Genomic DNA, 24,786 nt, shown 5'->3' with positions numbered 1-24,786 from the left:
CGGCCCCCGCGAAGCGAGGCGAGCCGGAGCTGTGCGGTGAATGCAAAGAGCTGGGCGAGCTCCCAGCCCAGCGCCGCCGACGGCGTCCTCAGCCACAGCCCAATGAGAAGAGAGCAGATAATTTATTCTCTAATCCCGGTTGGGGTGCCGGGCGCTGGCGAGTGGCAGAGCTGGGGTGGGGGGGTTGTCTTCTTCTCTCCCCCTCCCGCAGGCCGCCCCCTCCCCACCCCTGCCGGCTCCCGGCTCCCGGCGCGCACACACACATTTCCTGACAATTAGCGAGCACACCTTGGCCGCGCTGCCTCCGGCGGCGCCGCAGCTTTTGTCTCCCGCCCGCCGGGCTGCAAGGCGCGGGCGCTTGGGCGCGAAGTTGCGGCTCGGACGCGCTGCTCCGGAATGCCGGCCGCCAGCTGCCGTCGAGGGGCGCGGAGGGCTGGGGGTGGGGGGACAGACACGCCGGCCCCGGGGCTGGGGTGCTGCTAAAGAGAGGAGAAGAGAAAGAAAAGTAAGGCAGCGCTGCCCGCTCTTCCTTTGTTATAACCCTGAGTGTGTACGGGCGTGAGCGCGCGCGGGAGTGTCTGTGCGCGAGTGTGTGCATCTATGTGTGCGTGCCTGTGTGCGCGCGCGTGTGCAAACGCGTGCCTGCGTGTGCCGGTCGGGACCGGCCGGGAAGGCGGGACCCGAGGGCGCCAGGCGGCTTTGCTCGAAGGGGACTTGAATTGCGTCCGGGGGCTTTTTCGCTCTGCCCGGCACTCGGGCGCGCGAGCAGGTAGCCGTCCAGCTTCTGAGCTCGGAGTTTGTTCACAGACCGGCACTGGGCTGGGGAGCGCGCCGACCTGGGCCCGGCCTGCGGTGGTTTGTGGGGAAGGAACCTTCCACAGAGGATCTGCCCTGACCGCAGGGGGCGCACAAGGCGGCGGTGAGGGTCTGCTGGCTCCGATTGCGGCGCTGATGCGGCTACGATGCCCCCTGGCCCCTGGATGGGGGCTCGCCATGACCACTGCGAGCCCAGGGAAGGCGCGAGGCTGCGGAGGTGGCTCATGGGGCTGTGGAGGGAAGGAGGGGCGGCGAGACGAAGTCTGTCTAAATGCCAATTCCCTGAAGTTCAGCGCATCGGTTGTCATTTCATACCTTAATGCATATTTATGCTGCGCCGAAATAGGCTTCATAATTAACTCCAGGAGCATCTGCAGAGGTTAAAGGGACCCCGAAGATTTGTGCATTGATTGGGTACCACGGCGGGGTGTGTGTGTGTGTGTGTGTGTGTGTGTGTGCGTGCGCGCGCGCGTGTGTGCGTGCGCCCCGTGCGAACCCATTGAGAAGAATAATTATTTTTCTCCACTGGATGCTACAGCAGAGAATCAGACAAGGAGTGAAGAGAGAAAGAGACTGGAGAGGGAGCGAGGGAAAGGGAGAGAAAGAGACAAAGGAAGTGAGTGCGAGAGAGGAGCCGGCTTAGCATCCGAACTGTGAGTACTGTGCGAAAACAAATAGGCAGAAAGTGCTGCAAAGCCCTGGGCCGGGTTGAGGGCCGAGCGGCTGAGGAGGACCCTCCTCCTCGCCGGAGGATTTGGCTGGGCGATGAAGGGTCCTTGAGGCTTGGGCGGACTCCAGGATGCGGGTTCAGGTACTCACCTGAAAGCCTGCGCTGACCAGCTGCGGGCTGCGTCAACCCACCGCCTCGGGTCCGCCAAAGGGAAACCCCCCCACTCCTCCCCCATTGTCTTTGTTCCCTGTAAAGGTTTTTGCTGCTGGTGGGATTTAGGGGGGAGTGTGAGAGGGAGCTAGGGCCCTGATTCAGGAGGTAGCCGAGTCTCCCTCTCCCGACTGCGAGAAACCAGCTTTGGATGCCTCCCCACTTTGCTTTCCTTTATCCCGCGGTCTGGGGCGGGATGGGGAAGGGGCTATGCAGGACGCAAAGATCAGGACTTTGTGACACCTGTGAATTCGTTTGGCACTAAGATGGGAAAAGCAGAGGTACCCTGGGGGCAGAAGTCCTCTGCAGCCAGCTTGGGGGGCTGGAGGAGCCATTTCCTTGGGCAAAACCGCCAACTCTTGGCCCTGGATCTTCCTCCCACCTCCCTCCTCAACCCTAGGGCCTCAACCCTAGGGCCCTTGCAGCCTAAGAGGGGCTGGAGCTGAAGGTGGGCCAGGGAGCAGGAAAGCTGGCCCGGGGAGGCGGGGGTGGGGGCAGCTGTATAGAAGATAGCTGCTCTCTTTCTTGAGTTCGGGTCCATGACAGGGTGCCCCTAGGGAACCCAGCTGGCCACCAGCCCCAGCCTCTACCGAACCAGTCAGAAGAGGGCGCCTGGGGGCCCCAGGGAGAGCCCTCCTTCCTGATCGACATTCCACAGCCTGCCTTTGGAAGCATCGGTATCCTGGCTTCCTCCTCTCAACCCTCATTAACAAATTCTGCTTCAGGTTCGATTGTACTTTTTCCTGGTGGTTTTTCAATGTACCTTCATCTGCCAGGGAACACCTTAGCCCAACTTAAGCCTTAAGCTCTTAACTTTGGAGAGAAATTCGGCTCTTTTGAGGCTGAGATGGGGGCCCCAGGAGAGGGAGCTCTGAATCGATTGTGCGCTGAGAAAGCCCCCCAGGGGAGCAGCTTTGGTGGCCTGCAAACCCTGCTTACATCTTCCAGGAGGACACAGCTGGGGCGTGGGGCTGGGAACAGCTTCTGTCTCCATCACTGACTTCCAGTTCCCCATCACCCCATGGGGCCTGTCACAATCAGGAGAAAGAGGAAGATCTCCCTTACACACACACACACATACACACACACACACACACACACCCCATAGAATATTCGGCTGAGGCCACCCTCCTAAAGGCACGAAGAAGAAGGACTGGCCATCAAAGAGAGAAGGCCAAGTTCAGTTTAAGGGCCAAAAAGGCAGGATGAAGACTCTGGGTAGTGGGGGAGGTCAGGAGCAGGGCAGTAGGGCTGCTCTGAACGCAATAATATGCACACGCATCTGAGTCTCTCTTCCTATTTAGCTGCTTGCTTGGTGGCCATGCCTTTGTGAGCGCTGTTTCCCAGTGCCCAGCACAGTGTCTGTGCAGTTCTGTGTGCTCACTGCCACATGCCCGCAGACCTTCTCGTCATCCTTCCTCTCTGACTACCTCCTCCTCTGAGAGGTGCTCCACAGGGGCTTGGGAGCACCCAGCTGAGTAATTCTTTTTCTTTTTTTTTTTGTCTTTTTGCCTTTTCTAAGGCCACTCCCGTGGCATATGGAGGTTCCCAGGCGAGGGGTCTAATCAGAGCTGTAGCCACCGGCCTACGCCAGAGCCACAGCAACTCGGGATCCAAGCCACGCCTGCGACCTACACCACAGCTCACGGCAACACCAGATCCTTAACCCACTGAGCAAGGCCAGGGACCGAACCCGCAACCTCATGGTTCCTAGTCGGATTCGTTAACCACTGTGCTACAACGGGAACTCCCATAGCTGAGTAATTCTTTAGTCTGGACCACCATCACCCTGCATGAGTTTGCGGGGAGGGCACCCCACCCTGTATGAGGAAAGGAGTGGGGGAGGAATAGGGCCTGAGCAGAGCGTTAGGACCTTTCGATGTCCATGTACTGCTCAGGTTGAAATGCGTGTGTGTTTGCCAGGTATTGCATTTTTCTTTAACACCGGCTGCTCTGAGAGGCAGTATTGTGGCCTGGGTCCTGTACTTGGGGAGGCTGGATTCTGGTGACGCAAACATATCTCTGTGTTCTTCTTTCTGCAAGCCCAACCCTGGAGCTTCGAAGAGATCAGAGGCAGGGGCTGGAAGTGTCGGGCCTGTAGAGAACTGTCCCTCTTCCCCCCACCCCCCCACCCCAGTTCTGTCCATAGTCTCTCTCTGCCTTGATTGTGCAAGGCTATTACCAGGTCTCCCTTCTCCTTGCCTAATAGCCCAGGGACCCTGCCAGGTGGGATCTGCCTTCTCTGTTTGGCTCAGAACTGAGGCTTCTGAGACAACTAGAGAAAGCCCTTGGGAAAAAGAAAATTCCTGCTTGACCTCTCTGCTTTCTTGCTCAGTGGAGCAGCACCCTCCCCCTTAGAGGGCTCCCAAGCCAACAACTGAGAGGGAACCTGAGCTGATCAAACTCTGGAGTAGAGATGGAGCCAGGGGACAGAGGGAATTTGAGCCATGAGGATGGCTACTACCTAGGGGTTTAGAAAGAGGAAGATCATCCTGCTTTTAGTAGCAAGTACACCGCTGGTCTGGCTCAGGTCTGGAGGACAATATATGGGAGACTGCCCGGTCCTTCTGGGACTAGTCTTCCTCTGGGCCAGTCTTGGGTTGGGGACTGCACCCACAGACTCATCCCAATTGCAGCTCCAAATCTGGAAGCCAGTTTGGAGCAGAGGCAGCAAGATCAAATCCCTGAGGTTCCTCTGAAGTTTCAGCAGTACTACTCATCCCCCCCGCCCCCGCGGTGGGTGGAGTCAGATGCCAGGCTGTGTTCCCCACACACTACCTGTTTCAGCACAAGGGCTCTCCCAGAGAGTGCAGGCACACACCGAGCCTGAAATATGGGACAACCTGTATCACTTGCCCTTGTTTCCAGGCTTCCTTCATTCATTCAATGAATCCATACCTGTATCATTCAGCCAACATCCTTAGCATCATGGATATGCTTCCAGTGTACTCTTCTCTAGGTGAGACTGTGTGGGGTGGTGAGAGTGCGTGCCTGCTAATATACCATCCTAATGTGCCACTTTGCTGCCGGCACAGGTAAAGAGGCAGGGCTGCTGGGCTCCAAGCCCCCCACCTCCCCCAAAGTACAAAAGTCTATGAAAAACGGAGAGAAGTCAGCTCCAATGTAGATTCATGGTCTTGGAGTTGAAGGGACCTTCGGTTTGCTCTATCTAACTTCCTTTCGGGAGCAGGAAACTCTTTCCACACTAGCATACTGTTTCCGGAGCACCTACTGTGTGCCTGGCCGCAGCCTGAGAGGTGGTCATACACCTGGTGTTTGGCTTCTTCTGGTGGCAGGGAGCACACTGGCCCCCATCGGAGCAGTTCTAGAGTGTCAGTCCTTTCTGGGCTGAGCCTGGTCTGTGCCCCTCAGCCTCGTCATTCTGTGGCTCTCTCTCTGGAGGGCGAATGGCTCACTAGCCCCGCCCCCCCCCCTTGCAAAACACTCTGACCCCCAATCTGGTGTCTCTTCAGCTGGAACCATCTCCAGCCCCAGTGTCCCGATGTAGGCTGAGGTTCAGGGTGACCGTGTGGCCTCAAAAGGAATGGGGGGATTGGGGGGCTCCCAGAAAGGGAGCTGCTGCCACCTGTCCCCAGTGAAACAGGCTCCAGTTTCCAGGCTGGACCTCTGTTCTCTGTCACATGTAGGCATCAAGGACTCCTTACTGGAGGGGGCACGGCACACCTGCAGGGTGAGAGTGGCTGCCCTCAGGTCAGGAAGATGACCCTGAAGGGAAGTGACCCTGAGGAGAACAGCTGGAGGTCAAGGACACCCCACATCTACTCTGGGTCCCTCTGCTTCCTCCTGACCTGCCTGTTTGCCACTGCAGCCCGCCACTTTCCTCGCGTCAGCATTCTTCCTTCTCCATCTCTCTGCTTTCCCTCTCTCAGCCTTCTCCGCCCCTCTTTTTTTTTTTTCTTTTTTTGCTTTTTAGAGCCACACCTGTGGCATATGGAAGTTCTCAGGCTAGGGGTCAAAGCAGAGCCGCAGTTGCCCGCCTATACCAACACCAGATTCTTAACCCACTGAGCGGGGCCAGGGGATCGAACCCATAACCACAGCCCCAGCAACGCCAGATTCTTAACCCCCCAAGCGGGGCCAGGGGATCGAACCCACATCCTCATGGATATTAGTCAGGTTTGCCTCCCCTGAGCCACAATGGGAATGCCATGCCCTCTTCTTTAAGAGCAAAAATGCCCAGCCAGCTTCGGCCGGCCTCAGTTTTCTCATCTACCAGATGGGAATACTACTAATAATGTTTGCCTTACCCGAATGACTGTAATTAACAGGGGCCAGGCACGTGCATGACACGTGGTTTTTACTCGATAAAGTACTAGTTCCTTTCGCCTTTTCCCCAATGTCACTTCTCTCACATGTCCATCTTCTAGCACCTCCTTTCCGCTTTCACCATTTCTCCCAGTGTCTCTGTTCTGTCTCTTCCAGTTCCGTCTCCTCCCCGCCTCTGTTCTGTCTCCAGCCTCCTCTTACTCCCTCTTATTTCCACCCTCCTCCTTCCCCCAATTCCTGCCACAGGCTGGTGGCTGGGCCCAGGCTGGGTGGACAATAAGAGCAGAGCTGGGAGGGCGGGTGGCTGTCTTGGCTTCTCATTAGAGGCCCAAGAATGTGTGGAGTCATGAGGGACAATGAGAGGCAGCGGCAGGAAGAATGGGGCCTCTGTCAGGGCAGGAGTGGTTTTTCCCAAATCCTCAGCTCAGCTGAATGCAAGTACCTGGGGGCCAGGGGGGGACGGCCACCTCGAGGTGACAGTGGAGGAGCAGCCACAGGTGGCAGGCAAGGAGGGACTGGCGGGGACATTGGCATTGTTTGCATGAGAATTCTTAGCATCTGCTGGCATTTCTGGGGGGCACTCAGACCTCAAAGGTGACCTCTTTTTTCTTGGAGTGGCCTGTCTTGGGGAGCGGGGCCAGGGAAGCCAGAGAGAGAGGACATCCCAGTGACTGGGGGATGGCTTGTGCCTACTGCTCCTTAAGCTGCCTGGGCCGCACCCAGTCCTCACCCCCAGCAGAGCTGCAGAAGGTTTGGGGGCATCCACCGAGGACACAGGACTAGAGGGGGTTGCCCTAGCTTGAGGAGGGTGGACCTTTGGTGTTCTCAGCAAGTGGTGGCCTTTCACTAGAAAGCAGATTCTCAGGACTGGAGGAAGCAGAAAAGGAGGTGAGGCTTTGTGACCTCTTTCCCTTCCACATTCTGAGGAGGTGTGGGCAGGCCACCACCCTGAGACTTTTTTTTTTTTTTCCTTTTTAGGGCTGTACCCTCGGCCTATGGAGGTTCCCAGGCTAGGGGTCTCATCGGAGCTATAGCTGCCGGCCTACACCACATCCACAGCAATGCGGGATCGGAGCCTCGTCTGTGACCTACACCACGGCTCACGGCAATGCCAGATCCTTAACCCACTGAGTGAAGCCGGGGATCGAACCCGCATCCTCATGGATCCAAGTCCAGTTCATTACCACTGAGCCACAAGGGGAATGCCATACCCTGAAACTCGATAGCTGTTCTTGCCCATCACCCTCCAGTCCTTCTGGCCCCAGAAACACGGTGAAGAGAGACGGCCCCCTTTGGGAGCTTACTTGGGGCTTGTCCGGTGGGCTGGGGCTGGCCGGCAGTCCCGTGCTTAGGGCCGGGAAGCAGGATTGCATCCCACATGTGGCCGGGAAACCGAACGAAGGACCAGGTGACGGTGGGCGGGCGAGAGGCCAGCCCTGAGGTGGTCTGAGGCTCTTCGAAGGACAGAGGATGAGGAGGGCCGCCAAATGGGGGGGTGTGGGATGAGTCTAGAGAGGCGCTAGGGCTGCAGAGATGGGGAGGGGTGAGCAGGCAGGAGAGGGAGCCTCCAGGGAGCCGCCTCAGGTCTCCTGCCAAAAATTAAACCATAAAAAAGCTGGAGGGAGCAGCAGGGGAAGGAAGGAGAGAAAGGAGCTAGGGAGGGAGGGAGGAGACAAAACAGCCCCTCCGCACCAATAGCCCGGCAGGGGGATGTGAGTAATACATGGCTGGTTCAGAGGCAGGGAGATCAAAAGCGAGTAGATACAAGAGGTTTGTGCTTCACCGACCAGACAGCCGGAGGCTCAATGAGACCTTTGTTACCCAGACCCACGTCAGGGTTGAAGGAGTACCTGAACCCCCCCATCCTTCCCCCCACATCCTCCCAAGGCGGGGGGAGGGGCGGTCCGGTCTCACTCGTGAGTCAAGTGGAGTTGGGCGCAGCTCAGACCCGGCCAGCGGTGGGCGGGAAGAGGGAGGGGCTGGGCCTGGAGCTTCTGGGGGTAAGTGGAGGAGTGAGTGGCTTGCCTGGAAGGCAGGAAGTGGCTCTGCAGGACCGTGAGGGAGGCAGCGAGAGAGAGGGGGGTCCTCGCTGGGCCCAGCAGGTGAGCAGCCCCTGGGACCCCAGCCCGCAACCCAGGGGCCCTGGGGAGGGGATTGGGGTTGTTTGCTTGGAGCCCTCCGTATTTGGGCAGGTCCTGAGTCTGGGACCGGGAGGCCCCTGGGAGAGGAAGGGAAGGAAAAGCAGAGGCTTCTGGGGTTGGGGCCCAAGACCCGAAGTTCAGGTGGGAAGTTTGGCCCTGAGGCTGGGCAAGACTCGGGTGCGCTGTGGGGTGTTATCGGGGAATAATGAGGGGGGTACCCGTCGGAGGAGGTCATTCTGGCCAAGGTCCTGCAGAGAGCCAGGGAGCCTGCCCCTGAGGTGGGGGTTGCAGCTGCTCCCTGGCAGAGACAGGGCCTGATCTCTTGAGGGTCCCTGAGAGAAGTCAAGGCCAGGCTCAGGGACCTGAAACCCCTGGGGCTTCTGTGAACCTGGAATTCTCTGAACTCCTCTCTTCCAAGGCTGAGGCATGCCCACCACTGACCCATCACGGGAGAGGGAGTAGAGAGAGCATACTGGTGTTGAGAGCACATCTTCAGGGTCCTGAGACCTGAATTCACCTCCATACAGCTTCTTCACCTGGTCCTAGAGATGCCCGTGCCAACCGCTGTATCCTGCCAATGAGAGAGGCAGAGCACCACGGACCCCAGCCCCTAGGGGTCGCCCGGGAGGCTGGCTGCCCTCCCGCTGGTGGGGATTTCAAGGTCAGGGCCCTTTTCCTGCCTCCACTCAGGTCCGAAGACAGAGATTCCACTCCTCCCTTTCTTGTACCAAGGGATGCAGGTTGGACTGGTCCAGGAAGTGTGGGCCAGCCCCCAGCCTTGGGGGCGCTCAGGGAACGTGTTCAGCTCTCTCAAGAAAAGGCAGGCCCTCGTCTGCCCTCTCTGCTTCCTGTGGCTGGACTGGAAAGGGTTAAGCTTTGCAAGGAGCAAGGGCTGGGGCTGATCCTGGGCACTGGGCAACAGTAGCATTGAAAAGATCAGGCCTTATTCTCTAGAGGAGGAGGTGGTTAAGGACCCTGGGCAGGGGGCTGGAGGCTAATTAAAGGAATCCGAGGAGGTCCTTTATGGCCAGGAAGCCACCCCTCCTCATAGCCCTGAGTGCAGCCCATTGTGTGGGGCCTTTGTAGGGCAAGAACTGGAAACTCATTACTGGGATGGCTTTACTGCTTCTGGGGCCCCTGGGCAGGTGGTGGGGGATGGTGAGGGAATGTAACCTGGGGGGCCCAGGACTTCCAGGGAGACTGAGTGATGTGCCAGTGGGGTTGGTGGGAAAGTGTGTGAGGGCTCCCCGGGTACCCCCAGCTCCCTGCCTTCTCTGAGATTCCTGCCGCTGGACCCCCTCAGCTCTGCTGTGGCCTATGGCTTTTCATTCCTATGTGATTACTGTTCCAAACTCATGTAGGGCTAAAAGCCATGGGCTACAGTGAGGGGCGTGCTCCTTCTCCTGCAGCACCTGCATCTCTCCCCCGCCCCAGGACCAGGCTAGGAGGCAGCCACAAAGAGGGCACCAGAAGGGAGGGCTCGGCTCGGGGGCTGGCAGGTGGGTGAATCCGGAAACCTAGGGTCTGCGGGCCAGGCCGTGGGACCTTGGCCAGGTCACTTCCCCTCTCTGGACCTGGTCTCTCACCCTGAAATGAAGAGGCTGGCTGAGTGAATCCAGAGGGAGAGTCCCTCTGAGGATGGAGGGGAACACCCCAGGAGGCTGGGGTCTCTGAGTCAGTTCCTTTCTCTTGGCCAAGTTACTGAGGCTTGATTTGTGCTCAGAGATGCGGGGGCTCTGGGCCACACAGTGCTCGGCCTTGGCACAGTGCCTCCAGGACAGCCTCTGCTTCTTGGCCTCGCTTCTCTGTGGTCAGCTCAGAATCCTCAGCCTTTTTCTGTGTTTGAGAGACCTGGGGACTGAAATGAGAGAGCTCAGGCAGGCCACTTGGGGAGAGGAGGTTCAACAGAGTGACACTAGGAAGCCAGCCGCTCCTCGTGGGCTGAAAGGTAGAGCCCAGCATCCCGCTGCAGGTCGGCTGCCTGATCCAGGCCTTTGCCTCCCTCCTTCTGGGTCTGTGAATGGTACCTGCTCTCCGTCTTCCCTCCTGCCTGTCATTCATCTTGTCTAGCTCCCCATGCCTATTTCTACTCTCACATTTAAATCTGCTTAGGAGTTCCCATCGTGGCGCAGCAGAAACGAATCTGACTAGGAACCATGAGGTTGTGGGTTCGATCCCTGGCCTCACACAGTGGGTTAAGGATCTGGCCTTGCCGTGAGCTATAGTGTAGGTTGCAGACGAGGCTCAGATCCTGCGTTGTTGTGGCTGTGGCTGTGGTGTAGGCCAGCAGCTGTAGCTCTGATTAGACCCCTCTCCTGGGAACCTCCATATGCCACGGGTACGGCCCTAAAAAAGACAAAAAAAAAAAAAGAAGAAGAAGAAGAAGAGGGCGAGTTACTTATAATGTCTCCAAGCCCTTCATTTCCCCCACCAACATGGACTTGGTCCCTGCTGGGTACCAGGCATCATCCTATCCATTTTACCTATATAACTCATTTAACCCTGCAAACGACCCTATGAAAAAGATAGCATTATTATCCCATTTTGCGGATGAGACATCGGAGGCACACAGGCACTCAGAAACTGGACCCAAGTTCATACGATTAGAAAGGGGCAGGGGTGGGATTCAAACCTGTGTTCTTGCCACATCATGCTGGGTGTTGGGGGAGCCAACAAGCAAGCTTGGGAAAGTGCTGTCCTCACACCAGGGCTGCTTCTCACCCGGTGTCTATTGGATGTACGTCCACAAGGGGCCCCGTGGTCCAACTCTAATCATCCTTTGTCCGTCACAGGTTTTCCTTTTCCAGCAGGAGCAGAAGGGGGAAAATCAACACAATAGGAGGAGAAAAGAGAAAGCCTGAGCCAGCTGGGTTTTTGCTGGGGCTCATCCAAGCCACTTCCCCTCTCGGCCCGGCTTAGATGGTGCAAGAATAGGGATGCGAATTTGCCAGGGTTTCCCGCTTTCCCTCTGGGTTCTGTTGCCCAGAGATCAGAGGTGGCTAGCGCCTTCCCCCAACCTCCCTCCTTGTCCAGCTGCCTCCTGCTCAGAATGAGCCTCTCTAGTCCCTAGGTCTGAGGCTCATCCAGGCACCTGTCTTTCTTCCCGTAGCTCCCCCTCTCCTAACTGAAAAGTCAGGTTGAAGCGGAGCATCCTTTTCTGCCTCCAGCCGAGTCCCTCCCAAGAATCCTCTTACACCCTTTGCCAAGGAAAGCCCTGCCCCTGGGCTGGGCCTGGGAAGAAGGGGACCGATGCCCTCTTCAGTGATTATTGTGCCTCTGTATAAAGCTCCAGCAAGGCCAGGCTCTCGATAGGGGTTGCTGGGTAAATGTTTGTTGAATAAATGGTGAACTGGGAGAGCAGGGGGATGGGGTGACAAAGCAGTCAGTTGCCGCAGGCAGGTGCCAAGAAGCCCACAACGCAGCAGCGACTCATTGAAATGGTCCCACCTTGCCTGGACCTGGGCCTGGGGTGCTTCAAGGGTTGCAAAGTTGCAGCTCCTTTTTCCTCTTTGTCTCTTGGCCGCTGCCAGCGGGGCAGGCCTGGAGGAGCTACGCAATCATATATTGCACACAATTGTTGAACTGAATTGAATAGGCAAGCTGGCCTCATGCCCTCTCCCCGAGGATTTACAGATCAGAGAGCCGTGTCTATCCTGTCCCCTGCCTGCAGACAGCTGAAACCTAAAATATTCTGAGCAATCGAAGTCTTTTTCACAGTCTTCAGAGATACCCAGCATCAGGCCTCCCTTGGGAGAGTGGCCCGTGTTTAACAACGCTGAGATCCAAGTGAGTCTCTCTGGCTCTGTTTGTCCCATTTTTAGTGGAAATGGAGTTGGGCTGCTAAAATGCTGCTTTTTTAAAAAAAATTTTTTAAGGATTTTTAATTTTTCCATCACAGCCGGTTTACAGTGTTCTGTCAGTTTTCTACGGTACAGCAAGGTGACCCAGTCGCACATACATACATACAGTCTTTTTTCTCACATTATCATGCTCCATCACAAGTGACTAGATAGAGTCCCAGTGCTCTACAGCAGGATGTCATTGCTTATCCATTCCAAAGGCAATAGTTTGCATCTATTAACCCCGAATTCCCAGTCCATCCCACTGCCTCCCCCACCCCCTTGGCAACCACAAGTCGGTAAAATCTGCTTTTTAAATGCAAAGACGATCAGAAAAAGAAAAAAAAAAAATCTCTGTCCCATCTTTAGAAGGGGATGGTGCTAAAGTCTGACTTTGGGGGGCCCTTCTGACACTGACAGTTGGGACCATCACATCACCATGTCAAGCTGATGACCCTTGGGGTGGGCCAGCCTCAGCCAAACAGTCCTGGAAGACACTGGAAGGCAGGGCATAAAGACATTTCAAGACTATTAGTGCTTTGGAGTTCCCGTTGTGGCACGGCGGAAACAAATCCGACTAGGAACCATGAGGTTGTGGGTTCGATCCCTGGCCTCATTCAGTGGGTTAACGATCCGATGTTGCCATGAGCTGTGGTGTAGGTCGCAGACGCGGCTCGGATCTAGCATGGCTGTGGCTGTAGCTCCGATGAGACTCCTAGCCTGGGAACCTCCGCAGGACAGGTGCAGCCCTAAAAAGCAAAAAAAAAAAAAAAAAAAAAGACTATTAGTACTTCGACCCCTTGAGTGCCCGTGACCCTCAAGTGCCTCAGAACCATTGGTAAATGCGAGGTGGCCCCTGTAGTTTTGAAAGGCGGGGGAGCCTCCCCTCTTTCTCCATTGATGGGCAAGCAGGATACCAGGGGGGCTGACTGGGCAAGCCCTCGAAGGCAGAGAGGACCTTGGCTCCAGATTCCAGGCACTTAGTAAGCCAGAGGGTGGAACTCAATCTCCTGCAGGCCAAGAAGGAGTTAATCTCCAAGGAGAACTGGGCTTCTTCCAGACTAGAGGCCTGTGCCCAGCTTTGCAGCTGCCAACTCCGGGAAGAAGGCCTGGGATCTGTAGTTTGTGTCACCACCCACCCTTGGCCCGCCTGTTTATCAACACAGTGCTGGAGACTACAGTTCCCAGAAACCTGCCGAGGCCAGGCTTGGGGAGAAGGGGTGGGGTGTGAGGCTCTAAGGCGGCTGCAGGGAGAGGGAGAGGGGAAGAGGTGGGGAGAGAAAACCCAATTCACTCCCTTTTTAATTCTTTCTCCTGGTGTGTCTGCTCCACCGCCCGAGCTAATCCCCCAAATCCGGTCTCCTAAGCCGCAGCTGCTTCCCTTCGCTGTGATGAATGGCTCGGGGAGGGAAGGTGAATTCATATTTTAATTACTGAGGCGCGGTGCTAAGGGGAGCTGGGGAGGGGGTGTGGGGGCTAGCATTGTTCTCCAGGCTGAGGGCACCCCTCCTCTCTGGGTCATTTCTCTTTTGGCCCTTTACCTGAGGTGGGGGTGGGGCGGGGTGCAGACGGGAGTGCCTTGCTGGAAGCTACTCGGCTTTGGGAGGTGAGGGGACGGGATGGGTGGGAGGTGGGGAGAAAGAACAGGGGAGGGAATATATCCTTTTTGTTTGTCAGAGAATTCCAGGCTTGTCTCAACACTTGCAAATATCTCCCTACCCTTCCCACCCCCACTGCCGCCCCACTTCGATGAAGGACACAGCCAGAATTTGAGACACCTAGGAGTTTGGGATCTGCAAGCCTGGAGCCCTGTCCCCATCTTTGCTTCTAGCCAGCTCTGCATCCCGTTTTCCTCTTGGTTCTTCCACCATTCACACCGTCGATGACCCGCTGCCCCATTTTTGCTGAAGATGCTAGACTGGAGGACCCTGGAGGGTGTCGGTGGGGTCCTCCAAGAGAGAAGTAGGTCAGAAGAGAGTTTGGGGCAGCTCCCTGTGGCTGCGGATGCTGCTCTAAGGGTTGGTAGCGCTTCTGCACGGCCCCCACAAAGCTGAGGATCCTCTGCGGCCCCATACTGTCTTGGACCTGAGCTGGGAAGAGGCCAGAGAGGAGGATGGGAGAGAAATCGGGGCCAACAGCTTGCAATTAAATGCAGCCAACCGTGGGAGAGCAGACTTGGTCCCACGTCCCCCTCCTTTTCCTTCCTCTTCTGGGTTATGGGGGCCCTTTCTCAAATCCTTAGCGCCTCCTGGGCTACAGGCATGGCAATTGGGTTGGAGGGGAAAGCCGCAGAGTGGGAGGTGAAGTCTCCATAGTGAGCACAGATGAGTGGGGAGCCCCCAGGTGCTGGTCTACTGGCTTCACTGAGTCCTCTGGACTCTGTCCATTTCAGCCATTCAGACCCCTTTCCCCTCGGGTAGAAACAGCCAGAGAAGGTTCATCAGATCAAGAACCTGGCTTCTCCAGGGAGCTCCCCAGCTCAGTGAGAAGAGATGGGAGATGAAGGCAGGTGTGTGTGTGTGTGTGTGCGTGTGTGTATGCACGCTCAGAGTAGAGACCACAGCCTGGGCAAAAGGGGTCCCCAAGTTCCTGCTGTCTGAACAGAGGGAATCTGCAGGGGAGGAGGGTGACCCACAGCGGGAGGGACAATGACACAGGATGGGACTCTCTGCCCCAGGTCTCTCCACTGGCCCAGGGACCTGTGTGCCATGGACAGAGCCCAGGCTGCCTCCAGGGCTTGGAGTCAGTCACCTTGCAGTAAAGACCCTGCTGGGCCCTGGCCGAGACAGGGAGGACACCCAGGCACTTTGCATCTTTAAAGACCCGAGCAGAATAGCCAGGCTCCGCTTGCTATACTCTCTGCCCTGAAAAACAAGGACCTGGCACTGCCTGCCAGTGAGGCAGTTGGCTTTCAGACACCTCTTGGGAGCCAGGCTGCAGCCCGTAACCCAGCTCTGAGTGCCTTAATTCAACCTTCCTTTCCTCCCCCAACCCCCTTACCGGGAGCACAAAAAGTCAGCATGTTCTCATCTTTCCCCGAAGACCCCAGGGAGGCACAGTCACTTTAGGAGGTACTTTTTTTGCTGGTTTTAACCGCAGGCAGGCGTAGGAGAGGAAGGGAAGAGGATCTTTGCACCTTGGGACCTGAGACCTCGAGGGTGGGGGCAGGGGAGTGATGGTCAAAGCTACTTGCAGGGCTTGTTTTAGTCGTGAGTGCCTTCTCCAGATCAGATCGGTCGTCCCCGCCCGATTCCTCCCCGATGCTTGATGCTTTGTCGGGAGACCCTTTGATAGAGCCCCACCTCCTGCAGCAAAGAAGTGTCTGCATTGCAATTACTGATTACAAGGAAACCCACGCTCTCCCTCCCTCCTTTCTTCCTAGTCAGGCCAGGCTTCCGAGTGCCCTTTCAGCCCTTTAGCTTTGAACTATAAGTGGTAAACTTTGATTTACTTCCTGGAGCACTGAGATGAGGAAATGAAGGCCCAGAGAGGGACAGTCACTCGCCTAGGGCGACACAGCGGTGCCAGCGTCAGAGCCAGGAATAGAACCCAGGCCACCTAAGCCCCAGTTAAGATCCCTGTCTCTCTCTAGGTTCGTCACGGGAGGGATCCGGAGATAGCTGCGTTGGAGAGATCTAGAAATATAGTAGTTGTGTCTCAGCTCTGTCTATATATATATCCTGGAGATTGCTCTCTGCTCTCTATATATATTCCGGCAGAGCCGGTATGTGGATGGTGCTGGAAAGCGGGTGATTAAATAAGCAGTCTACCTACCCATGCTGACTCAAGCTGGGCTTCGTGCCCACCCAGCTGGCCATTGGAAATGCATTGCGCCTATTAATTACAGTCATTAGCCGTATTACCAGGACACTGAGAGGGAAGGGAGGGAAGAAATCCTGACAAGACCCACTCCACTGTAGGCACTGCGCTTGGTGAGGGCCTGCCCGCCAGCCGGGCTCTCTGCTCTGCCTGGGGGAACACGGAGGAAGTTTGTCCAAAGCTGGCCAGGAGTCACCACCTGGGCTCTGCCAGGTTCTCTCAACAACAATGGAAACCCTTTGCAGGGGTGCCTAACCCTGGGCGCCCGGGCCATCCTGTGCGATCTCTTTTGCAAGAGGGGCTAGGGCATGGCTCATGCTTGCCTCCCACGGACCCCTTCCTCTAGGTATCTGGGCTGCCCTCATGTCCTTCTCAGGGAGAGAAGTGCTTCCCGCCAGGCCCGGGATGCAAGCCTGACCTCCACACACGGTGCTTGCTTTTGTCCCGGGCTGCTCTGCTGGAACTGATGGGAATGAACTGCCCCCTCCAGGGCAGGCCCAGCCCCAGAGGAAGGGCAGAGGAGTCAGCTGGAGGCTGGGGAGACCTAACGGATGTTGGGAGAAAGGGAACCTGTCACAGACTGAGAGCTGATCATCTGACGCCCCCTCCCGTGCCCCAGCCGGACAGCCACAGATACCCCTCCTCCCTCCCCCACCCCCCTTTTCCCTGGGCTGTGTCAGCTCAGCCACCAGCCTGGGGTAAATCCAGCCTCAGCCTCAACCTCAGACTGACTTGTGTGCCAGAGAAGAAAATATAGCCCTACCCATCCATGCTTACCTCCCAGCCCCTTCGCTCAGCATAGGTGCTCAATAAAATAGCTTATTGGTGAAAAGAAACTCTCTGCTGTCTGTTCTCTCCTGAGGAGCATGGGGATTTGTGTTGCCCAGAGCGGTCCAAGGAAGTACTTTCTGTTCCCTATAGAGTTCCTTTTTTTTTTTTTTTCCGCCGTCTTTTTGCCTGTTCTAGAGCCGCTCCTGCAGCATATAGAAGTTCCCAGGCTAGGGGTCGAATCAGTGCTGTAGCCGCCGGCCTCCACCAGAGCCACAGCAATGCCAGATCCGAGCTACATCTGCAACCTCCACCACAGCTCACGGTAATGCCAGATCCTTAAACCCACCAAGCGAGGCCAGGGATCCTCATGGTTCCTAGTCGGATTCGTTAACCACTGCGCCACAACAGGAACTCCTCCCTGCAGATTTCTCTAAGGATTTCAGACAAATCGGGGCTGGGTAGGGAAGGGAGAGTCTGAGACTCAGTGCCAGGTGTCTGGGGAGAGGCTCTGCTGGATGAGGGAGTTTCTCCAAGGTCCCCAAAGTCCTGCTCTTGGATCACTGGACTGTGTGAAGTCCAGAAGCCAGGGAAAACCTCCACCTCCAACCTGTGTAAGGTGGCACAAGCCAGAGTTTATTTTGAGCTGACTTGCTGCCTGTTCCCCGCCACAGGTATGGTGACAGGTGAGGCCAAGGGGCGGGAGGGGAGCCAAGGCGGCCATGGCTGGGGCCTTCTCTTCCCTAACCCTGGATTCACTCAGGCTCCCGCTTGAGGAATGACGTCAGCTCCACACAGACCAGGAAACAGTGAGGTTTCAAAGAGGCTGTTGTTTGGCAGCGCACCCCCTGCCCCCAGCACAGGTCTGGCCCCGGGGGCAGCCTCGGGGAGTGGCAGGGACTCGCCAGACCTGGAGGGGGCTCCAGGATGTTAACCCAGCTTGCTTCTCTCTCCTGCCTTCCTCCTGCCCCCCTTCCTCCTCTGCCTCTCCCCGCAGATCTTCTCTGGTGAGCAGCCCCCCAGCCTGGCCTAGGGCATGCCCCAGTTCACTTTCGCTTGCTTCTGTGGCCTCCACGGTTTCTGCAAGATGAAGAGGAAGAAGGAGGAAGTTCACAGAGAGCGGGAAACGGCGGTGTGAGCAGAACCAGGGCCCCTCCTTCAGCACCCCCCAGCAGGTCCCAGGCCTGAGGCACCCACTTCCGGCTGAGGCTCTAGCAGGACGTCTCCGGCTGGCCCTGGCCAGGGCTCTTCTCAGGCCACCTGACCACCTGACTCCATCTAACCTGAGGGCATCAGCCCCCCCAACCATGTGCCCCGGCCTCCCCCTGCCCCTGAGTTTCCAACCCCTACGACCTCCCTGGAGAGAGGCCCCCATCACACCAGGGGCAGCCCAGGACCTGCTGTGTGCCTTCCAGGGATGGAGGCGCCCTGGGGAGGCCCCGAAACAGCTTCTTCCTGCCCTGAGGGCCCCAGGGACTCTGCTTGGGGTAACCACTTCCTGGAGAGCTGTTGCTAAATAGGAAACTGACTGCTCTGCCAGACAAACTCCCAGCAGCCTGGACCCTGGGGAGGCCTCAGGCAGGTGGAGGTGTGAGCCACCTCCCTCCTCACCTCCCAGCCCCCCCAGGATGGAGCCTCTCCAGGATCTGAGGCAGGAGGCTCCGCAGAGCTCAGGGCTTGAGCCAGGTCTACAGAGTGTGGCTGGGAGAGGCTTTACCCACCCACCCCCAGTCCCACCCATCCCCTCCCAGCATCCCCCTTGGGCCAAGCCTGAGGGAGGCCACCTGGTTGTGAGTAGTGTGGCCATGAGTAGGGACCCTGAGAGGCCTCAACTCGCAGTAGGAAGCCAGCTCTGTGGCTCCTCCACACCCCAGAAGGCAGCCTTCCTTCCCTCCAGCCTGGCCTCTCTGCTCACACACCTCCACTATGCCTCCTCTGACCCAGCAGCAGCACAGATGGGGTGGGGTGGGGTGGGGATGGGGGGCTCTTCGCCAGGCCTGACTCCCCTCCTCAGGGACTGTCTTGGGGAGCCAGGCTGAGGGACCCCTCTCCTGGACCAGCCCCAGCCCCCCTTTACTCTCCTGTCTCTTTGCTTCCCTCACCTGCCCCCCTTCTCAGAAGCCATAAGAGGGCATTGCTTGCATGTGGTGCCTTTGGGGGACACTGGGGGGAGGGGCCTTCTAAGACTCCCCTCGACTTTTCCCCTCATCTCACTCCCAGCCTATTTCCAGGAGGTAGGAAGCAAACGAAAAACCTTCTCCTTCCGCGCCTTCCTGCCTTCCTCCCCGCTTCCATTTAGGCATAACTCAGCCTTCTGTCACTGTGCCTGGACCTCTCAGGGGCTAGAGGGTCACACACACAGCAGTGCCAGCCGCAGAGACATGAGGCAGCTTCTGGAGCTTTAGCACGTCTGCCCTCTACTTCATCCCGGGAACAAGTCAGGCCAGGAATAAAGTCAGATTCCCCTCTGGCCTCAGGGACAGGATAACCTTTTGGACCCATAACAGCAAGTGATCTGGGTAGAGGAAGTCAGGGTCCCCGGAGAGGAGGGGCTGTGGACCCCTTTCCTTGGAACGCGGACCTCTCTTGACCTCCTCTGCTGGCTCATCCAGAAGCCAGGGTGTGTTCTTTATTTTTTATTTTATTTTATTTTTTTGTCTTTTTAGGGCCACACCCGTAGCATGTGGAGGTTCCCAGGCTAGGGGTCGAATCGGAGCTGTAGCCACAGCCACAGCAACACCAGATCCGAGCCGAGTGTGCGACCTACACCACAGCTCACGGCAACGCCAGATCCTTAACCCACTGAGCGAGGCCAGGTATTGAACCCGCAACCTCATGGTTCCTAGTCGGATTCGTTTCCGCTGTGCCACAACAGGAACTTCAGGGTGCGTTCTATATCCTAGCAGCCTCTGCCTGTACCACTCATGGCCCACACTCAGGGGCATTTCCTGGGCTTCTGGCAGATTGGGTGGCATCCAGGGCCTCTTTGTGAAGCTAGAGCGCAGCGAAAGATTTTTCTCCTCCCATCCTGCTTTGCCTCCACGGCCCAGCCCCAGCCTTCCACAATCTGTTATTTCCCTTTATATCCAAAGAATTATAAACAGAAGTCCTTCCCCCAAGGAAGGAGCAGTAAATAGGCCAACAGGGTCACAATGGACAGAGGAAAAACTCCCTGCTTCTTCAGCCTCTTGGACAGTAGAGGCCTGGGCAAAGAGATGGCGGAAAAGCTTTCAACGGTCCCCACCTCTAGGGCAGGTGCATCCCTAGCGGTTGCCTGGGAGGCTGCAGCCCCAGCGAAGTTACTCCTGTGGTGGAAGCGGAAATTGTACCCCTGGAGACAGAGGTGTTGCGTGTTCTGTCCTGACCACAGGGGCTCCCCCAGAGAAAAGGTCAGAAGGGTGGGAGACATATGTAGGAGGGGATGGCAAACCAGATCTCCCCCACTGCGCTCTCCCGGGATCTCAGTTGCAGGGGGTTGGCCCTGAGCCGGTCCAGAGAGCTGCCCCCCCTCCGGGGGTGGGGGGGAGGACTCCATCAGCTTTGGAGGGATACTGGGTACCTTGAGACCCTGCTGTGGAAACATGGAGAGGTCCCAAGGTCAAGGGCCCAGCCATCCCTGCAGACAACTGCCCTTAGCCTCCAAGCTGTGGCCCCCTTTTCATCCAGGGCTGAGGTTGAGGTCAACCCTGCAGCTAAGAAGGAGGCGGCAGCAGCTTCTTAGCCAGACTCACCCCACAAGCTAATGTCCCTCAGTTTCCTTCTCAGGAAAATGGGGACTTGATTCCTCTCAGCAGCTGGAAAGTAAGCCCGGGGGTTTAATCCCCAAAGGCAGAAGGAACCGCAGCATCCCCAGACTATGTGCTCCAGGCTTCTGTTCCTTTCGGATGTGGTGTTGGGGGGTGTGGCCGCCTTGCTTCCTGCCCTGAGTCTCACTCCTTCCCAGAGCTCAGGTTGGACTCTTTGATCCTCGCTGTTTCTAACTCCCTCACCTCCAAAGTTCTCTTCCAGACACCGTCCTTGAGGTGGGGGCCAGGAGCTCCAGGACTGAGGTGGGGGATGGGGAGGGGCTGCTGCAGGTCTTGCTGCAAGGCACTGAGTCATTACAGAGGGGTGAGAGGCCTCGGTTTTCCCATCTGTAACAGGGAGAGCTGCCTAAACCCATTTCCCCTCCTGTGATGTGGGCTGCTGGGGGGCGGGTAAAGAGATATGAAGGGTGATTGAGGCTCTTGTGACTTGACTGTTACCTGGGACCCTGGCCCTAGGGACCCCCGAGGGGCTCTGGTCTCAGGTTGAAGTCCTTTTAAAATTAGAATGTAGTTTTCTTCTCCAGTCTCAGAGAAGGGCTTTTTGAATGTAGCATATGGATCAATGGGAATATATAGGGAGATTGTTATTCTTTTTTTTTTTTTGTCTTTTTGCCTTTTCCAGGGCCACTTCCCTGGCATATGGAAGTTCCCAAGCTAGGGGTCTAATTGGAGATGTAGCCACCGGCCGATGCCAGAGCCACAGCAGTTCAGGATCCGAGCCACGTCTGTGACCTACACCACAGCTCACGGCAACGCTGGATCCTTAACCCACTGAGGAAGGCCAGGGATCGAACCCGCAATCTCATGGTTCCTAGTCAGATTCGTTAACCACTGTGCCACGACGGGAACTCCAGGGAGATTGTTATTCTTAGGGGGGGAAAAAAAAGCAATAATTCAACTAACCGAAACATGCATGAAGTAGCACAGCGGGATGCAAAGAGCACTGAGCCCAGAACCAGGTTTCCTGGGTTCTAGCCCTGCTTGGACACCAATGATGGTGCGACATATTAGGTTAATGATGTCCTATTTCTGGGATTCGTTTTCCTCAACTCTAAAAGAAGGGACTTGCACTAACATCCTCTAAGTCCCCTCCAGGGTCCAGGGCTCCGTGGACCCTGGGAAGTTGAACATCAGTGGGGCTCAGGGCCGTGGAACCAGAAGGTTGCAGGTTTCCTGTGCCCAGCTGCTGTGCTTTTTTTTTTTTTGGTCTTTTTACGGCCATACCCGCGGTATATGGAGGTTCCCAGGCTAGGGGTGGAATCAGAGCTACAGCTGCCGGCCTACGGCACAGACACGGCAACGCCAGATCCTCAACCCGCTGAGCAAGGCCAGGGATTGAACCTACAACCTCATGGCTCCTAGTTGGATTCGTTTCCACTGTGCCAAGACGGGAACTCCCCAGCTTCTGTGCTTTGTGTGTGCAGTAAGTGCATAGGGAGGGTGGAGAGGAGTGACACCGTAGATCTATGAAAAGGTGGGAGGAGTGAGAGGGAAAGCCAAGACATAGAGCTTGCTTTCTCCCACCAGCATCCTCCCCAGCACTCCCTGCCCCGGAGAGCCAGGACGCCCTGCAGTCCTTCTCCCTTCCTCCCTTCCCTCCCTTCCAGGACTCCAACTCCCAGCCCTGACTGGGCCATGCACCACTTTTTGGGCACTCTCTCTCTGATCGCCATACACAGCTTGCAAGTGGATCTCAAGGACTCATCCCTGTCCCGTTTATGCAACTCTTTGCACAGCTGCTAATGAGCCCATCCCCAAGCTGACTGACCACCCCCCTCATTACCTTGCCTTCTGCAAGAGGAAGTGCCTCAGGCTGCAATCTGCTGTCTACAGACTGAATGCGCATTTCACCCCATGGTTTGGGATGTGCCAGTGGCGGGATGGGCTGGTGACCGCCTTTGGATGAAGAGTTGCAGCCCTCAGTCTCCCTGCACTCTGCCCCTGCTGACTCCTGACCTCAGCAACTTGCTTCCTCTCTCCCAGCCTCTATATGAAGTGGCGGTGAGACCCATTTCCTCCCTACCTCACAGGAAGGCAAGCATTGCAAGAGTACATTGCATTGGATGTGTCTGAGTGTGGCTTGAATGTCTGGGGACACTTGGTTCACAATCACGAAGATGGGCTTTCGCCAGAGAAGGAAATCTCAGACCCCTGGGTTTGGTGGGCTCCTTGCAGGCTGGTCCAGAAACAGTGATGCTCACCCTGAAGTGGTGGCAGCTGTGTCTGGCAGGTGAGGAGGCTGACACCGCCACCCGAACTAAGAACCAGCATCTGATCCCAAAGAATGAATGTGTCATCCTTCAGACACAAAAGCAAGAGCTAGAGGCAGCTATCCTGCCATAACCCTGTTCCCAATGCAAACAGCTCCCTAAGGCCAAGTCGCTGAACAAGAGAGGAAGCGGGGGTCGGGGTCTCCCCAGATCAGTGCCCACTGTGGTGGGCTGCTGTGGCCAGTAGCCTGGGATCAGAACCGCAGACACTGAAGACGAAACAAGAAACCTTGGCTGTTCACAGGGGAACCCATCCACAGGAGGGTGAAGTATGGGGGCCACCCTGGACATCCCTGGATGAACATGAGGAAGAAATTCCAAAAGCGAGGAGCCCCCCAACAGGGCCACCCAGGCTCTGGCAGAAACCTCAGGCTTTGGGGTTTGAGGGTTTCCTAGTGGGCTACTGGTCTGTCTCCCGCCCCCATTGGGCAGGCTTCCCTTCTCCCTGAACTCATTCCCGTGTTCCATTCGAGAGGCGGGAGGAAGGCTGGAGGGGGAGATGGCAGGACCCAGAGATCCTCAGGACGCTCCCAGCCTTCGTTGCCATGGCAACACTGCTATTTTTATCCCAATTGTTCATGATGCTCAAAGCTCTGACTTTCTCTGTTCCAGAGAGGCCAAGGCTGGCTTCTGCCCTCATCCTTCAATTCAGTATCTTCTCCCAGAGGCCTGAAAGGGGACGAGAGTAACGGAGGAAAACAGGAACTCACTAGGTCACCCCTCAACCAGGGGAACTGTCTGACACTGGTTTGTCTCTGCCCTCCTGAGCCCTCGGTGTTCTAGCTGGCTTAGGCGCTCAGTTTTAGGTTTTCAACAAGATCAAAACTCCCCATGGTCTCCCTGAGAGGCTGTTCTGGAGAAAAAAGGAAGAGCGACTACTTGCGATGTTTACCCCACACAGCTACGAGGCTGGGGCTGCTGCCCTTCTTGGGAAACTCAGACCTGGTTCTGAAGAAGGTCCCGTTGATCAAAGTCTACCTCCGACCTTTGGAAGAGGCTAGAGATCTAGCTAAGTTTGGTAAATGAGCCATCAGATAGACTTCACATCGCTGGAGAGCCTAAACCAGCACCTCGCTTTTCTCTGCCCCTCCACCAGAGAACTGGGGCATTTGGGCTTCATGCCCTCATCCAGTCTTGATGCCCAAAGCTAGTTAGCATGTCGTCTCGAGGCGAAAAAGCAGCCTCCTGGGTTCCTCTCTTTCCCTCCGTGCTTCTCTCCAGGGGCATGAGGTCTTAAACTTTGGTGACACGCTTGAAGGCAGGGTTGGAGGGAAGGATGTCTTAGTCCCTCCTCCCTGGCCCAGGCTCTGGTCCTCTCCCTGTGCCCCACCCACCCCGGTGGCAAGTCCCCCTGAGAGCCAATGGTGCTAACCTTCCCCACCTCTACGCTCTGATGGTCAGTGAGATTTGAGCCCAGCTGCTGGACCATGACCCCGCAGACAGGTGCAGGCCTTAACCCTAGAAAGGCGAGATCACATTCTGTTGGGCTCTGGCCCTGAGGTTCTGCTGCAGATGAACTGACTCCTGGATGGCTAATTTTTCGAGGGTGGCTGGGACCTATTTACCAAGGCTCTAATTGGTTTCATTTTGGCTCAAGATGCATGGTTTCCCAAATCTATGCACCTGGAGTAAGCAAATGCTGCTCTGTTAATTGCTGTAATAAACAGACTTTATTATATCCCTTTGCAGTAAATGAATTATGTTGTCAGGGGAGATGGGGCATCCGTGTTTATTTCACACGGTGATATACGCCGGCAGCAGAAGCTGAAACATTTATTCCCAGCAACTCTGCTGGGGCGAAGGGAGACTGGGAGGAAGAGGAAAAGGGACATAAAGCGAGGTGATGGGGCCTGGGAGGAGGCTTCGGGAGGCACACTGGGCGCCTGGGGCTGTGTGCTATCTAGAAACTGAAGGAACACAGGTCTCCTGCTTCTTGGCATCTCAGAGAAACAGTGGGATCAAGCTGGCTAGAGGACATGGGGTGAGGAGCAGGCAGGGTGGTTTGGGACTACAGTATGCTCACATAGACATAAAGGTGCTTTTATTTTTTTATAGGAGAATAAATACCTTTACTTGAACCTTTCAGGACTTCTGAAAGAACAAATAGGAATTTTCAGACTGACAAGGAAAGATGCTAGAAGATGACATACCATTAGGAGC

At 56.4% G+C, this 24,786-nt stretch overlaps 1 protein-coding gene across 6 annotated transcripts; it reads left to right on the top strand.

The window, feature by feature from the left end:
• Positions 1-1,295: 1,295 nt before the first annotated feature.
• Positions 1,296-24,304, top strand: BLACAT1 (BLACAT1 overlapping LEMD1 locus). 6 transcript variants are annotated; one of them, XR_014815647.1, is made up of 4 exons: positions 8,002-8,085; positions 8,652-8,785; positions 17,548-19,247; positions 21,604-24,304. XR_014815647.1 is itself a non-coding variant. In XM_084976852.1 (2 exons), the coding sequence occupies exon 2, from the start codon at positions 17,587-17,589 to the stop codon at positions 17,686-17,688; it is 102 nt and encodes a 33-aa protein (XP_084832978.1). In that variant the 5' UTR covers positions 1,296-1,469; positions 17,548-17,586; the 3' UTR covers positions 17,689-17,823. The 6 variants fall into 6 exon arrangements, 2 of the variants coding, with proteins under 2 accessions (XP_084832978.1, XP_084832977.1); XR_014815645.1 differs by lacking the exons at positions 8,002-8,085; positions 8,652-8,785 and adding an exon at positions 1,296-1,469 and having other exon boundaries at positions 17,548-21,001; positions 21,596-24,304; XR_014815646.1 differs by lacking the exon at positions 8,652-8,785.
• Positions 24,305-24,786: the final 482 nt, after the last annotated feature.

This window comes from Sus scrofa, chromosome 9 (assembly GCF_054392235.1).
Source record: "Sus scrofa isolate SSC_HxYL_T2T_F1_AM1 chromosome 9, Sscrofa_HxYL_maternal_Yorkshire_Landrace_v2.0, whole genome shotgun sequence".
NCBI classification, from domain to species: Eukaryota; Metazoa; Chordata; class Mammalia; order Artiodactyla; family Suidae; genus Sus; species Sus scrofa.
This window is presented reverse-complemented; position numbering and strand designations above follow the sequence as displayed.

Bases quoted from the DNA above. Each gene is read 5' to 3' on its own strand.
- BLACAT1 (XM_084976852.1), top strand. From the start codon at position 17,587: ATGCCCCAGTTCACTTTCGCTTGCTTCTGTGGCCTCCACGGTTTCTGC.